Source organism: Alosa sapidissima, chromosome 14, assembly GCF_018492685.1.
Source record: "Alosa sapidissima isolate fAloSap1 chromosome 14, fAloSap1.pri, whole genome shotgun sequence".
Taxonomy (NCBI): domain Eukaryota; kingdom Metazoa; phylum Chordata; class Actinopteri; order Clupeiformes; family Clupeidae; genus Alosa; species Alosa sapidissima.
This window is the reverse complement of record NC_055970.1, coordinates 33,690,372-33,707,397: the sequence shown is the minus strand read 5'-3', so window position 1 is coordinate 33,707,397 and position 17,026 is coordinate 33,690,372. Positions and strand designations below refer to the sequence as shown.

The 17,026-nt window shown below is 40.4% G+C and overlaps 1 protein-coding gene across 2 annotated transcripts; it reads right to left on the bottom strand.

Annotated features, from left to right (window-relative positions):
- Nucleotides 1–387: 387 nt before the first annotated feature.
- On the bottom strand, nt 388–3,712 carry pex16 (peroxisomal biogenesis factor 16). Of its 2 annotated transcripts, none has more exons than XM_042061305.1 (11): nt 3,462–3,712; nt 3,153–3,188; nt 2,949–3,025; nt 2,409–2,542; nt 2,192–2,292; nt 2,008–2,088; nt 1,688–1,837; nt 1,461–1,533; nt 1,257–1,376; nt 951–1,015; nt 388–865 (listed from the first exon to the last, which is right to left on the bottom strand). In XM_042061305.1, the coding sequence occupies exons 1-11, from the start codon at nt 3,586–3,588 to the stop codon at nt 807–809; spliced, it is 1,023 nt and encodes a 340-aa protein (XP_041917239.1). In that variant the 5' UTR covers nt 3,589–3,712; the 3' UTR covers nt 388–806. The 2 variants fall into 2 exon arrangements, with proteins under 2 accessions (XP_041917239.1, XP_041917240.1); XM_042061306.1 differs by having other exon boundaries at nt 2,014–2,088.
- Nucleotides 3,713–17,026: the final 13,314 nt, after the last annotated feature.

Genomic DNA, 17,026 nt, shown 5'->3' with positions numbered 1-17,026 from the left:
ATATAAAGTCGCAGATGCCTCCTACGTTTCTGGAGGCTAAATAATATTTATAATGTTGAAATGTGTCCTTTTGTTTACAGAATATCTGGTTCGTTGACCATGAAAGACCATGAGGTTCATTATGTGGTTTTGCATTCTTTCAGTAAATAAATCTCCCAGATTGCCTTTACTTAATTTCACATACACTTCCATCCCCACGTTGTGATAGTGCTTGGCTATTTATTTCATATTTACATGGGAGAACAAGCAAGAATACATGTGGAATACTGGGGTCATCATTCAGAGCAATACAAATAAATACATATTTTGGTACTTCTGAGATGTTGTGAACCAAATTAGTCCAGGGAGGGTGAACATAATTAGCTAGGCTAACTAAAAATGACAAGATTTTGTAAGAATTAGCTATTTTATTGTGTAATGATTCAGAATTTTTAATCCATTGTCCATTATTGTGATTTCTTGTAGATAAATCTCTTGCAGGACAATTACAAAATACATTCACATTTTGCACTGGTTTAACAGTTTAAAAAAAAACATTAATTACAAATTAAATCAGAAGCAAATGTTATCACCCTATGTGACCAAACAAACACATAAAAGAATAATGTGTATGCTTTAATTATCACCACACGGGCTTTCAAAAAGCCAACGCCTACATCCTACACTCATTGGAGAGTCCACAGAGAATGAAATCAACGATGATCTGGCACAGGTACTGTGTGGTGATCGAGACCTTGTGTGTCTCAGCAGCAATCTGCTCAGGGCATTCCCAGTCCACATGCGAGTGAGCCTTCATCTTCACTACTTCAGCCCCAGTTGTAGAAGTAGATCTTCTGCCAAACAGGGAGGTATTCCATCAGAGGCCCTGTTTGGAAGAAAAACAAGACACAGTTAAGAAGCAGCTGTACACATGGAACTGTGACATCTCTGCAGAGCTATGTCTTACTTACGTGCAATCAGGCCCACTCCGGGAATATTATCTGTCAGAAATCTCAGCAAAAATAAAACCTTTGTCCTGTAAAATAACAGAATGCTCATCATACACTACTACTACTACTTTTACTAAGAAGAACAACAACAATAAGAATAAATACAATACGGATGCAGCAGCTTCCCTGGTTGGACTCGTAATAATAATACAACGTATACAGAGCTTTTTGCATTTACATGACATGTCTACAGAACAAGGGAAAGAAACTATATAATAACACAGGCAATTTTACAAATGATCTATGATGTGCAACATGTGTACTTACTCTGAGTATTTGTCATAGAATGGTGAGCGCAGTAGGTAATAGAGCAGGAGAAAAGCTCTTCTTCTCAGCTCTGCCCGCTCCCTCCGGTTTAATGTCTTCATCTCATTTAATAAACTATAACTGTACAGACAGTGCAGCCATTAGCACAAAACCAGTGGTAGAAAGGATATGCAGGGGGGAAAAAAGACAAATAATGTACCTCACCTGGTTATTTCTAGAATTCCAGAGACGACCCATGGTTTCCATGAGCGTCTGCCGCATGCTCCCAGGCAGAGCACTGAGACAGACAGCATTAAGGACAAACAAGAATCTCACAACACATCACACACAGAGGACACATAAGACCAAAACACACTCTCAGCCACAAAGGGAAGCAAGACAGCAACTTTCATTGATAGCAGATAGTTGCTTGGGTAGTTATGTTAGGATACAGTGCACTAGTGGCCGTCCGATGTACAGGGCCTCTGCTATAGTCTCCTGTAGACCCAGAGGGGTGGGACTGGGCTGCAGGTCCTCTGACACCTGGTTGTTCATCCACTCTTTCTGTGGAGCTCCCCATACACGAGCATGCATAGGCGGGGCTGAGGGGACGAGTAGGGAAGGCAAAGGGAACGATTACTTTTTTTTCACCAGAAACTAAATGGCAGAGAAAAGTGATGCAGTGAAATAACTGAAGGTGTACATGTTTTGGTGAAGGAAAAGGAATTCATTGTAATTGCTGTAGTCAAACTCAATGGGAGTGAGGTCTTACTCGTACTTAGTGTTCGGATCACCCTCCCAGTCCGCTGACCCACGTGGAATTGATCATTACTGCAGTCCTCTTTATCTTCTTCTATGAATGGATGTTAATGACATTTGTCACTGTAGCAGTACAATGTATTTTCAAAGATAGCAGCCAATTAAGTCAAAAAACATAATCCTGTTAGCCTACTGACCTCTTTTGCACAAGTCTGAATCTCTGTCCAAGGGAATAATAGGGGGTGACGTCTGTATTCCTGATTTATACCAGAACAACAACAGGACGCGTAAGACAGACCTGAAATACAGGGAGGTAAAACCAGACATGAACACATTAATAGATATGTAGGCCTAGCTTTACACAACAGACAAACACTGTTGTGATATATTGCTTTCATTGCAAAGTGTCCTTACTTGGCAATTTGAATGAGAACAATGACCAGCCAGCGCCCCCCTTCTCCCCACAGTTTGGACGCCCCCATCTCAGTGAAGACCTCTACATACTCAAGTACTGATAGCCACGTCAGAAGCCTTTGCTGAGACAGGGACTGAAGCAGTATGATAAATTTGTTAGGCAAACATCTATAGTAAAATTAAATATGAAAAAAGAGTTCACATGTTGTTTCCTAATGCTTCACTAGGCTTGATACTTTATTTCAGGCGTTTTGCTCATTTGCTTAATGCCTCTATACATATGGCCTGGGGGGGGATCACATAATATAATATAAAGATGAATCATGGAAACTGTTTCAATATATAAAACAGCCAGTGCCACTTTGGTAACCACTGCAATTTAAAGAATTCACAAGTTTCCACACTTAAGTCTGAATGAGATTGAGTGTTTATTTGATCTATTTCCAAACCACCAAATATGGGTCCTACTGTACATTACTTGTAATATCCTAAAATTAGCAAGGTGATAAGACTAGCAGTGTTTAACTTCAACTAACTCACCATAGGCAAATTTCGGCAGAGTCCCTTTCTAAGAATTCCATCATTCAGTAGAACTAACAGGTTGGATGCTGAGTACACTGGAAAGATCAGGAAAATAAATAGGGTGGCATTAATTATGCTAACTTTGAATTATAACATGCAAGGATACCCCAGCTTACATCATTATATGTGACAAATATGCAATTCAGAAAATCGTGATCTTACCCAACTCCGATAGCTCATGTGAGTCTGCAAACCGTCCTGCAATGACAAAGTCCGATTTAAAAACAGATCATTCATTCCTGAACCCAGAACTCTACACTTTGAACCCTAAATTGAATTATTTCCCATTTTTGCTAGGCCACACTGCTTGAAGATGCTTCAAGTTGTGAGCAAATACTTCCATTATACACTGGTATAAAGTAGTCCTCTAATAATGCATTCTTTGTAAAGACAAATCCGCAAAGCCAACAAGTAAATGTAAACAGAAACGTAATGTTACTTTCACTTCAAAACTTCTTTCTTCTCACTAACCAGCAATCAGGTAGGACAGTGTTCGAACTGTACTTTCCAGTTTTGCAGTAGCGGCAGGGTTCTGAGTGACATATTGTTGGTAACGTTCATAAAGACGAATACATTTGTCCAAATAAAGTTTAGACATTTTGCTAACGATTTACTTCCTTATTCCCTAAGCATGGTAGAATGTATTTTGGGGGGGGAAAAACAGGGAAAAACACACACACGAAATCAAGCAACAGCGAATGTACTTCCGTGAGAATAATATTCGCTTCCTGGGACTCTAGAAATACTTCCTGTGTGATAAACTAAACGTATTTACCATTTACTGTCTCACCACTAGAGGTACTCTGAGCCGTCGCAAAACAGATGTCCATATCCCTCCTTGAATAAACTATCTGTGGAGGCACGAGCTTCACTACAGAATGTAGATAAATTAGCTTCACACAATTCAGTGATTAAGTTTAGGTTACAACACTGGTTAATTGAACAAGACAAAATATAATGGGATTCATGTTTAGAAGCTAGGCTAATGTGCATGCACATGGCATATTATATTTTATTTTTGTGTTAGACATGCTAAAATCTTAGTGTGCATTATGTCCTCCAGATCCACCCCCACAATTAAAAACTGCAGTTACGGGACAACAAAACTGCAGTTTTTGTGACGTAGCCTATAATGTGGCTACAGTCTGCAATAATATTTTCGTGTCCAATGTTTTTTTTCGTGTGCAATGAAGATTTTTTCATGTCCAAAGTGTTGCATTTCCTGCATATGAACTGCAGTTAACTCCAAAACAGCAGTTTTGGAGTTTTTGGGTCTTTTATCTTGAAATAGGACTGCAGGCCTACTGTGCACTGTGTAAACACGTCTAATTGATGAGTCAGTGGTTGGATTTTTCCAACAGTGTTTTCAATGAGTTGTCTCCACTGGAGTTGACCTTGAAGTGTCAGCAGCAAGGTCAGAGTTTCCTGTCAAACAAAAAAAACTATTGCATTCTTCCTGTCAAAAAAAAAAAAAAACTATTGGATTCTTGGACAATGTGATCTTTAAGCTATATGTCCCCCAAAAGTATTTAGGCTCAACTGCGTCCTGTTCAGTGGTGGAGGAAGTACTGAAACTCAGTAGCCTACTTAAGTAAAAGTACAAATACACAGAGAAATATTTACTTTAGTAAAAGTAAAAGTACCACAATGACAACCCTACTTAAGTAAAAGTAAAAAGTACCTGGTTTTAAATGTACTTTAAGTATTAAAAGTAAAAGTATTTGCATAATGATTTATTCTCTTAATATCTATATTCTAAAAGGAAAAATCAGTATGGGCTGTGGCATTTTAATTAAGCTAGTTTTAGGTTATACTCGACTAGATAGTTTTAAGTTAATGCAATTGTGCTTACCATCTGTGGCCCAGTTTACATTCTGACCTACAATTCTAGAGACTGTAATTCTGGTTATCTACTAGGGTGATCTGCTGAGTAATATCATTCAGCAAAACACGAGAGCCTGAAGTTTAACGGGGTAGACAAGGGAAACGTCGGGTGGATCGTAATGCCAATTATGCTGATTGAACAGAAAAGTTGCTGAGAAAGGTGTCTTTATGATTAAGTTCAGTTTCACTTGCGCAGACGCATACAGTAGGCCTAGACATTGAATGGGCGCTCACGTTACTATCCCCCAATTGTAGGCTATGCATCTTTATTTAATCACACACAATTAAGGAATATTTCCTAATCTGGAAAATGTTACGTTTTTTCCGGCCACCGGTTCATTAATAGTCTACCATTCATTTGTGCCGCAAATGATCAGACGTGTGACAGAAGCATGGGCATAGCCTGTAACTTCGCTGATCCGCGGATAGCAATCTCATCGGAGAGGAAGCCCTAACGCTGCAGATAACAGACAGAGAAAGGCACAGCACACAGTTGCATGTACAGTGTAGCCATGGGTCTGGTGAATATAGCCTACCGAATGCAGATGGCTACAAGCTCACGCTTTGCCTGGTATAGACTAGAAGCTTATGTTTCTAAGAATGCACGTAGCGCTCCAGAATCTTTGGTAGCAACCCCCCGGTAAAACAATCATGTTTGTCAGAGAGAGAAAAAAAAACTGATTATAAAATGTATCTTAAAAAGAACGATGGTGTTGTAGAAATGTAGCGGAGTAAAAGTACAAATAATTGCTGTAAAATGTAACGAAGTAAAAGTCAAAAGTAGCCTATGCACTATAAATTTTACTTAAGTAAAGTACAAATACGTGGAAAATTTACTTAAGTACAGTAACGAAGTATTTGTACTTCGTTACATTCCACCACTGGTCCTGTTACTCTTTCCCTTTTAAGCGAGCTGCTGTTGGATTCTGAATTTCTGGATTAGAAGAATTACTTCACAAACTCCAGGAAGAAAACAACAGGACAAAGGCAAAGCAAGAGGATGATAGGAGAATAGACTAAATACTCATCAAAGGCCTGAATGTGATTGACAGATAGCCTAATGTGTGCAATGTTTTCACTTCGCAAGGACAAATATCAGTGATGATATTCTAGAAAGATCCATACTATTGAAATAGGCCTCAACATTTAATTAATGCGGCTATAATGTGGCACCTAGCCTAAAGAACTGATCAACCTTTAAATCCTGCTGTAAAACTGACCATCTTACTGTCTGATTGTGGACTACCACTATAGACAGCATTGTAAGAAGGACATGGGATGGGGATACAGATGAGGTTTGTTACAGTAGGTGAATTGTAAATTAATTTCAATTTGAGTAATCATAAAATAAGAAAGGTTCTCCAAAGTGACCAATTTGTTTTAATTGGTTAGTTTGGAAATAATCATGTTTGTTGTGATAGCAGTTTGTTCTAAATTAGCATGGGCCTAATATGTGGATTGGATGCATCAGGCATTGTTGTTCCTGTGTTTCATTTAGTTGTGTATAAAGACTTTCTCATTTCACCAAGTTCCAGTGATGGAACAGCCTGCCTGGTCGGAATGGCAGGCATACAAAAATCTGATAAGGCACAAAATGTTTGTGTTCCTCACAATCCCATAAGCTCCTTGATTGATCCTTTTTAAGTAGCCTATGATTTTGTTTTTCATGCAGAAGTCATGGAAAGCTTTCAAGGGATAAATACAGATAATGCACTTTGTGATTGCAGGGGGCCATTTCTGAAAGCAGACGCCCACTTTGTGCCAAAAGAAAGGGGGTGTCACTAGGGAGTTGATCTGTTTGCCTGGGGCTTGCAGATTTAAAGATGAAGGATAAAGTCTGTGATTCAAGGCAGCAGGTTGATGACATTTTAGTCCCACAAGCACTCGGTTTTGGGTCATCTGTCAGACATGACTGATAGTTATGAGATAGAAGGAAAGTATCCTTTAGCCATCTCTAGCCTCATGGAGAGATTGGAGAGAAGCAGACTTTATCTTATTGTCTAGCTCCCTGTCTCTCTGTCTCTGTTCTGACATCTCTGTCGTCTCGTCAACTCTCATCTTCCTCATTCTCCATTGACACTTAATCAACCCAGTGGAGGGTCCGTTTGAAAAAAAAAAAGACTAAGACTTTTCCTCCAACTGTTTTTGATCTCCTGGGGCTTAAATCTTACTCCATGATCGATAGAAAGATCCAGCACAGCAGCTATCTGAGCATCAGTTTATTGTAATGCTCCCCTACACACACAAACACAAAACACGCACACACACACACACACACACACACACACACACACACACAATTTTTTTTGCCATTTTCTTAGTTGTTTGGCTATTAATAATACATTACTTTGTCTGTTTAAATTATTGCTATAGTTAGATAATGGATTACTTTTTAACATGTTTTGAATGGCCTTGCAACAAGCTTCCAATTCATTGTATGGATGTAAAAGTGTTTAAGTCTTGTTATTACTTTAATTTGCATTCAGATGGAGAGAGACCCAACATGACCCAAGACCAAAAAAACATTTGATGTCACCCAGTTCACCCGGGAGGACTCTGATGGACAGCAATCCTAATTGTATGTCTTACACTAAATAATTAAGTACAGTCTAAATATGTGGAATCATAAATATTCATAGCTGTAGAAAATGGCTTCAATCTATTCTAAATCCATCTCTGCATCTGAGTTCTGTAAAAACACTATCTGATCTCATCCTGTGCATGCAGGCATTGCTAAAGTGGTTCCACCACTCTTCTGTGGCCTGGATGCCCTGCAGACTCACTTTAGGGAGTTTAATGCAAAGCTTGGGCCGTTCTCTGTCTAGCTCCTAGTTCAGGGTGGCTTTGGCTTTCTCCTCTGACTGACATTCTGTGCCTACAGAGGTGTTTGTTGATCTGCAGCTGATTCTATTTCACATGGGAAATTGAGATGGAAAAGCGTGTCACATCTTTAGGACAGCCACAGACATGCATTTCCACCTTCAGCCATGCTGTGTGTGTGTGTGTGTGTGTGTGTGTGTGTATGTGTGTGTGTGTGTGTGTGTGTGACGTGCGTCTGAGAAACCAATCTCACATTAATGAAAGTGGCTGCACACACATACCTGTCCAATCTGGCTGTAATGAAAGTCAGCACACCTGCAGCTGGGACTGGCTGCAGAGAGACCATTCAGAGAGCTGGGGAGAAGAGAAACAACTTCATTTATAGTTTGACACCACCAGACAGAATCCTACTGTTGAAGCATTTTCTTTTTCTTTTACTTCATACTTCACTCTTTCACAAATATCAGGCATTCATGGTGTGGATGTGACTAATTGACTACTATCTCACCACACTGTATTTTTTGGATGTTCTTAGGGAACACAAAGACAATTGGCCCACAAAATATTCTACCTGTAATTTACTCTAATTAACATTTCTATGAGCATGAAATAGATAGATAATTAAATTGGACCTGAACTAGTTATATGACCATAATTATGTCAGTCACCTTCAGATGGCTCATGACAACATTGTCATAACAGTAAATTCTGAGCTGGCACATTACACACTGCACAGTAGCAGTAAACCTTTTGCCTTCCACTTCCGCCCTATCAAGTAGTGTCTTAAACCCTCTTGAACTCTGAATAAAAGTATATTCTATAGAGGCATGCAATGCATAATTAAGTTCAATATATTGCTTGTGAAAATGAATATTTTCTTTTCAGTCATGTAGCTCATGAACATTTTTAATTCGGCTGAAAGCATTGAAATGCCAGAACACCCACCTGTATGAATTGAAATAGTTTCAGTTTGAGCAAATCTCAAACTCTCGACGCAAATCTAAAATGGGGTGGTCTGTAGCTACATTACTCATGGGTGTGGTTTGGGCGTAACGTGCAATAAACCAATCAGAGCGTCATCTCACATTCCCTTTAATAACAGGCACGCTTGTTCCGTAGCGGATTGCTATTATGATGGCGGATTTGTCAGGCGCAGCCAGGAACGGTTCACAGCGCTATAGTCAGTTGGGAACAGTTTGCTATAGATGTTTCCTCTTGACAAAATGTAATACAGAAATGTCACTTTACGATGTTTTGGGATCACTCTCACTGAATCACGAGGTTATGAATGCATGGTGATATTTTTGCAATGTAATCTAACATTACCTCACTATAGACAATGCAGATCTGTCAGATAAGCTCTCCTCTCCCGTGCTGCTGCTGGGGCATTTGGGTTCAACATCACGTCTCATTAAGTCCTCTAATATTTACTAATTTATGTCATCAACACATCCGTGATTCGTGGAAATGTGTACGCTAGATTTATACCTATTTTTTCACATCGGACACCAGTAGTGAAAGTTGACCTAACTTTCCAACTCTGCACAGTATCCCATTAACTGCATGACAGTAGGCTATTTACAATATTTTATGTAAAGTAGAGTTTGTAAACACGTTATCATCAACTTAATGCACGCACAACTTTTGTAGGAGAGAGAATAACAATGAATGGACGCAGCAACTACAGAAATTGTAGCCAAGGCTGCTTTCTTTTACTGTCATGGTTGCTGGTTAACAGCACATAATCTTCAATTTAAGCGAATTCACAAACTCAAGACTTCAAGGCCATCATAGATATAAACATTTTTTGAAAACAACGAAAGGATGGAGGGAACATAGCAAAGCTTGGAGTTATTTCAGATGGGCTACAACAAGGTAGGCAAAATTGTGGTGCTTAAAATCTTAGCGCAGCTGGAATAATGCTTATACTGATGTTAAAGCGCACACAATGTTTTAAGCCATACAACGGTAAATTGGAACAAAACTTAGCCTTTATAGGGCTGTATAAAGTTGTCCAAATTAATAGGTCGTAATAAGGCATTGTTGTTGTAAAGATATTGCATGTAGATGTACTATATAGGCTACTAAATTTTAGTTGACCAATGCACGAACAAAACCGGGAAACGGACAAGTATTATCAAGGCTTTGAATGTTTCCATCTGTGCACAGGGTGTCTGTAGATCGGTGTGCATAGCATTCATTCCTGCAAGCCTGTGGCCATGCATGCGCCCTTAAAATAGCATCTGAATTTGCGCCACTGACTTTAGACCAGGAGGTTCCTGGTCTGTGGCGGAATTTTTTTCTGAAACTGCAACATATCAACAGGGACCGTTTGCGCCGGAACACGCGCCCTCTTTTCGCTGAAATGCCCCGTGGGCGCACATGTACCTGTGGAGGGAAAATTCCAATATGCGCTGAAAATAGGAAAGACAAAAGCGCGAGTATACAAAGTCAGTTGCGCTGGCATACAAGATAGAGCCCACAGAGTGCTAATGAGTATAAGTATAAGTATATATACTCTTTTGATCCCATGAGGGAAATTTGGTCTCTGCATTTATCCCAATCCGTGAATTAGTGAAACACACACAGCACACAGTGTACACACAGTGAGGTGAAGCACACACTAATCCCGGCGCAGTGAGCTGCCTGCATCAACAGCAGCGCTTGGGGAGCAGTGAGGGGTTAGGTGCCTTGCTCAAGGGCACTTCAGCCGTGCCTACTGGTCGGGGTTTGAACTGGCTCCGAACCCTCCGGTTACAGGTCCGAAGTGCTAACCAGTATGCCACGGCTGCCCCTACAATGTTGATGTGGTGCAGTTTTACTACTAACCCAATGTTGACCAACGACTGCTGCCTTTACCTCCATTAGATGTAGGCTTAACAGCATGGTAAATGGAGTGGAAAAGGGAGCCTAATATGAAGTAACCTAATAGGCAGGAATATTTTAAACATTAGTGCCTAAAAACCATAAACCCTTCTCATATGATTATGGTTATCCTTCCAGTCTAAGGTTGAAGCTCAATCAAGTTACCAGTCTGAAGTGTCTTAATGATATATCCTATTAACATTTCCCATGCGCATTCTCTCTCTCTCTCTCTCTCTCTCGCGCGCGCATGCTCTCGCTCACTCTCTTTCTTGCTCTTTGCATCTTGGAAGATATTCACACACACACACACACACACACACACACACACACACACACACACACACAGGGATATTATAGGCAAGTGGTGGTGGATACTGGAATTCATCAAGTAGGGTGAAAGGAATAAGCTTGTTTATCTTTTGAATACTGCTACAGCCCAAGAGATCAAGATGCCAGGGGAGCATAATTAGTGAAAAGTCTACAGGTCTGGCTCAAAAGAGAAACAGATTGAACAAAGCCTAACTTTTACACTGGGTAGTTTTTTCAAATTAAACTAGAGGTACCGCAGCGGTACACAATATGACTGGCGCATAATGATGCCATGTATTATTCCAATATATGCTTGTGTCTGTGTGTATACCTGTGTGCACCTGTATGTTTGTTTGTGTGTGTGTGTGTATGTGTGTGTGTGTGTGCGTGAGCGTGTGTGCGTGCATGCACGCTTTGTTGTGCTGTACATCTAGATTTTGTAAATGTTTGTCTGTGGAACTGTGGTCGTCTGTTTATATGAAGTGCATGTGTCTTCCTGCATGCATGGATGTGTGTATGTGTGTGTGTTTGAGTGTGTGCTGTGGATGTGAGTTTGTGTCTGTATAACCCGGTGTGCATTGTTTGTGTGTATGTCTGTACAAAGACATTTGTGTGCAATTGTGTGTGTTTGTGTGAATGTATGTGTGTGTGTCTTTCCACACTTTTCTAATAATTACTCCTATGTAATTACCTTGCAGGGGTGAAAATAATAGACTTCACAAACATCCTTGCGTTGCTTCTGATACTTGTCAAAGATTAGCTTTCTTTTCAGCATGCAGGCAGCATACACTATTTTGCAATTATGATATTAACATTTATTCATAATTCACCAAGTCTCAGTCAGCAGAGGAGAGAAAGGCTGTGTGAAATGCTGGACATGTGAGATTGTGTTTTACATGGGCAAAAAGATGTCTGTCATCCACTGCCTTTAGATTTGAGTTCCTTAATAGTTCATTCATTCAACAGATTTGTATGATGATGTGTTGATTTTTCTGTTGCAGGATGATCAAAATAAACAAGATGAATTTGCCACAGTAGTTGGGAATTCTACATAGCTGGCCAAATGAATAGAATTAATCATTTTAATATTTATAATATCTTGTGAATGAGAAAATGTACACACAGTGTACCCATTATAACAATGTGTCCTTAACAATAATAATGCTTTGATCAGCAAAATTGTGCCCCAGCATTTTTCTGGTTCATGTGCTTGAAAATGATTTATGTAAATATGTAAATATGTAATTAATGGTCAGTAACAATAAACTATAAAATGTATGGAAAACAAAAATTAAACTACAAAAATCTTGCTGGCAGCATATTAAAAAAAACAAAGAAAAAATAGAACTTCCTGTGTTGTGTTTGCTTCTTTAGTTTTGTTTGTTTTTGTTTACTGTTGTATAATCAATAGACAATGAATTTGTGACCTGCAGATCATGAAAGCAACCAAGTATAGCCTAAAACAACTTTGTGTTAATTTAGCCAACACTGAAGCTAGAACTTTGTTCTCTTTGTGTGATGTTACCTCTAGTCACCTCCTGGGTGCAAGGTCAGTGGTGCCTGTTTCAATCTTTTGTGAGAAGTTGGCATAGACTTCAAGATGTTCTCAAGCAATAAGAGGCCCGGCACCTGTAGCCTTGGGAAAGGCTGAGCCAGAGCTCTCCCCTGGGGCCAGCCCTTCTGTTGGTGAACAGCTCCACTCTGCTCCACTGAGGTGAAGTCCGTCTGAGCTGGCGGTTGTGTGGAGGCAAACATCAGGAGGTGTGACAGTGTATAGCAGAGTTGGACTCATTGTGAGCTGGAGGTCTGACCCTTTGTTGTTATTAATCAAAGTGTCACTGGAACAGTCTGTGGTTTGTTCACTTGCTGCGACATTTTAGGTCAGTTCAGGAACAAAGACATATTGAAGCCAGCCCACATGAAAGGGTGAAAAGGCATGCCACACAGAAGCACTTTACCTGCAGGAATGAGTGCTCTGTAATTGGATAATGTTCCTTTTTTATAGCGGATGCTCAGGAATCAATAAAACTTTACTATAGCCATGTAAACTCAGATATCATCAGTTACTTCACTGGTTCTGTCACAAAACGCATAATGGGTCTTTGAAGTGCGACGTTAGGTTTTTACTTGCCTTTTTTGACAGATTAAAGTGTGACACTGCTGTTCAGTCATTATGAAATACAGAGGTGGTGGTATTATAAGGAGAATATCGGTAGCAGGCGTCTAATAGGGCTGTGTGTGTTTTATTTTGTGTATTGTAGAGTCACCATACTCATGATGTGTTTGTTTGTGTGTTATGTATTTGTGTGTGTGTCTGTGTGTGTGTGTGTTAATGGCTCAGCTGCTGAAAGAATGATTGGGTCTCATTGCATTCCTCTGCACCCCACTCACAGCTGCATGGTGTATAATATATTGCTTTCCAGCAAGCCATTTGAGAGTGGATCCCCCCCCCTTTCTCCCTCTCTCTTCCTCTCTCAGCACTATTTCCTCCCACTGCACTTGTCCTGTTGTTCTGTGTTTCCTTCTCTAATGCCCTCTCTCCCGCTCTCTCTACCGAAATCTTCCACTGAGAAGTTGGAGTTCAGCTTGCGCTGACGTTTGGGCCAGTCCCTCCTCACTGAAATTCAAAGGCTGGAGACCTGTGGTAAAGAAGCTAGATATCCTTAAATTGGCTCTCTGGGTGAGTGCATTCTTGTTGTTGCTGACCTCAGTCCTGAGTTTTAATAGCTATCCCACCGTATTTTTCCTCCAGCTTCCAATTAGTGGAGAGGACTGCAGACCACCTGCTCCACCAGATGTTGGAGGAGTGGAAGGAAGGAAGACAGGAGCCCACGTTTAAATGGGAGGTCTTGTCTTTAACACCTGGATTTCTCTGAGACTCATCTACCTGCCTGATCTGAATTTGCCCCCCGTGAAGGATTACATGAAGACTGGGTAAGTCCATTTGATAATGGTAATGCATGTATAATGAATAATAGTTTTAACAAAAACTAAAATTAATAGTGTGAAATGTATTATATGCTATACTATAATATAATATAATATAATATAATATAATATAATATAATATAATATAATATAACAAATAAACTGGACAGCTTACAGACAACAATGAAACTATGGTGGAAGTGTAAGAAAGGTTGCAACGGTTAGGGAACGTTAGGGGAACGTTTTATATAACCAAGAACTCAGCAAACTTTCCATGGGAACCAAAACCTACTCTAAGACCCCGTTTACACGAAGGGAAAACGCAGATATTTCCCTGCGGTTTGGCCTCTCGTTTACACCAAAACCCCGTTTTTATCACAGAAAACGATTATTTCTAAAACCTCCGGCCAAAGTGGAGATTTCTGATAACGCTGGTTATGTGCTGCCGTGTCAACAGGGATAAACAGCATTTTAGCTTCTTAAACGTCACATTATGCGCCAGAAAATCCTTAACGTCATGTGAGCGCCTGATGTTTACAGTTTCTTTGGCTACTGATCAGGATTATCATGGATGCTGTTAAGGTGCTATTAATTTTTACTTTTGTGCAAACGCTTTGGCCTGTTTGCATTTGCAACAACTGCTCTACATGGAGGAGCAGAGGCGAAGGATCGCACGGAGGTCAGCATTTTTACTGCAGCTTTCCCTTCCAAGACGCAGATGCATTGTCTGAGGATTTTGATTGGCCAGCATGGCTTTATTCCTTTCCCTACACTGCCACCCATAGGTTTGGCATAGTTATTATGGCGCTCGACAGCGTATTTATGCGGGTTGATGTAAATGACAAGTTTTTTGAAAACAAACTAAATACCCAGCTATGTGGCCTAAAACTAACCTTCAAGGAACGTTTGGGAGCCAAAAACTAACGTTCCCGTAACCAAAAACTAAGGTTCCCAGAACGTTCTGGGAACCATAAATTGTTAGCTGGGTGATACCCGGCCCGCAATCTGCCCCGCCTATTTACATAACGTGCGCTTTTGGTTATTATAGCCTAACATGCAGTGTAGCCTATCATTATTGAGCCTATGTAATACCTTTACATAAACAGGAACAGAAAGCCCTCCTTAATCACGTCAGCCTACCCATGACATCGCTTATCAAAACGGCTAGTCTACTGAGAAAACAAGCGTTGAACTACCACACTGGCTGTAGGCCAAGTTAAAAGATGGGTTATACACATATGGACGTTTCAAGCTTTTCAAAAGTGCATGTGTTTGTCATGTCGGGGGCGGGGGGTTCCCCGTTCCCCAGGAGGTTTTGAAATTCTGTCTACTTAACACATCATTTTAACACAGTTTGGGAGGGACAGAAATACTTTTAGCCTACAGAACAAGCAGCTGGCTATCACTACACTAACCTATGGAGACATAGCCTATCTCACGTTAACAATGGAGAAAACATATGACATACGCTGTGCAAACTTAGCTTTTGTTGAACGGAGATGCAGATCACTAATCATTTCTTTGCGCAACAGCCCATGTTCTGCGTTCACTCCAGTGAGACAAGTGAAATACATGTTTTTAAAGCCGTTTCATTGCCAGGCTATTTGCTACGATATTTACCTGTTATGCCTTCTGTTTTCTTCGTTGCTTCAATCCTACCCACGTTATCTCCAGAGTTTGTAAGTTTGTCAGTCAGTTTCAGACTCTCCTCTAGCTCCTCTACACACCTGTTGGGATTTACTAAAGGGACACCAGGCAACGTTTTCGTGTTAATTAATCATCGTAAGTCGGTATATGGTTAAATGACTCATTACTCGCCCGCCCCTACTGCCTGTAGGAAGAATATCCCACTTGCAAGTTCGGTGTATCCTACCCGCCGACCGAAGCAGGATCAGTTTACAGCACAGAGGCAGGCTAACGAAACGCTAGAGATTGTTGCAAACGTGTGTATAATGGCAGAGCCTGGCGAAGAAGCAGCGAAAACCCTTGACGGAAGACGCAAAGAAAAGGAAAAGAGCTTCAGACCGAGCGAGGGGGAGTTTCGTAGACAAAAAGCATCAGGCTTGCCTGGTGTCCCTTTAAGTTTTGTTACATTTTGTTACACTTTAGAAGAGAAGACAAAGGGGGTGGGCATGGATGTCATTGTAGAGCAGTGCGATGTGCTAAATTATTTAGGCTAGCTCCAGAGTAGGCTAATGACTGACGCCACGAATACGGACACGGCCGTTTATTGTTATTGATTATCATTATTATTATTAGGAGGGCCCTCATTGGTCGAGGCCCAGGTAAGCCCCTGCATTAAAGGAATTATCCGGAGTAAAATGCACTTTAGATCAATTTACTGATGACTGGGAGTACATACGTTGAGTTGACATCAAAATAATGTCATTCGGATGTGGTTTGAGAAAGTTCGATTTTACCGTTTTTAGTCAAAACTCGTTAGCCTGGAAGTGACCCGGGCATGTCATTTCGCCGCTACAAAACGCTTTTTATACCTCTTCTACAGTTCCAAACAACATTACACTTACTTGGTAGTGAGTAGAGGGTCCCTAAAGCCAAACTGAAGTATCCCGAGGTCTTTATGTGGTCGGATAGAGAGTCCAGAATGAATTTCATCAAGCCAGTACCTTTCCGGATATGTTGCTGCTGCAGCTGCCATCTGTAGGGGAAAGTCCGTAGGAGTCGATTGCCGAGTGTGGAGTAACACGCTCTGGAAATTCACAATTTCGTCGCCGTTTTTTTTTTTAAAAAAAAACATAGTCCAGTAGTCCAACTTCATTTTAATTTCGAAAGAAATACTGGACTATGTTTAAAAAAAAAAAAAAAAAAAACGGCGACGAAATTGTGAATTGTGTAAGGCGCCAGTGCTCAGTACAAACTGAGGAGAGAGAAAAAAGTAAAGCACTGTAGAACATCATTAAAGGGCTGCTGGGAAGCTGCTCAGGAGCTGATTATCTTTTAAAGAGTGACTGGAGTGATGTTTCTCTCCCACTGGCGTTTTCTTTGTTCAACAATATAATGTATGCTGGTGCTGGAAACACAAAGACGTGCATTTGTAATGACACGGAAGCGATGCAGGCCATAGTTTTGCACAAATTGAAGCAGAAATAGGCCTATACCTAATGTTGAAAAACGTTCACGTGTGATGAAGTCTTAGGTAGGCTATGTTATTCACCTATTCTGATTCTGAAGGAGAATATCCTTTTGGAGATTATGATCGTCTGTTGACA

Excerpts from the sequence above, each read along its gene's own strand:
- pex16 (XM_042061305.1), bottom strand. The coding sequence starts at position 3,588 with ATGTCTAAACTTTATTTGGACAAATGTATTCGTCTTTATGAACGTTAC. Across the intron at positions 2,293-2,408 it reads GTTCTCATTCAAATTGCCAA|GTCTGTCTTACGCGTCCTGT; the intron begins GTAAGGACACTT and ends CCTGTATTTCAG. Across the intron at positions 1,016-1,256 it reads TTCTATGACAAATACTCAGA|GACAAAGGTTTTATTTTTGC; the intron begins GTAAGTACACAT and ends GTTATTTTACAG.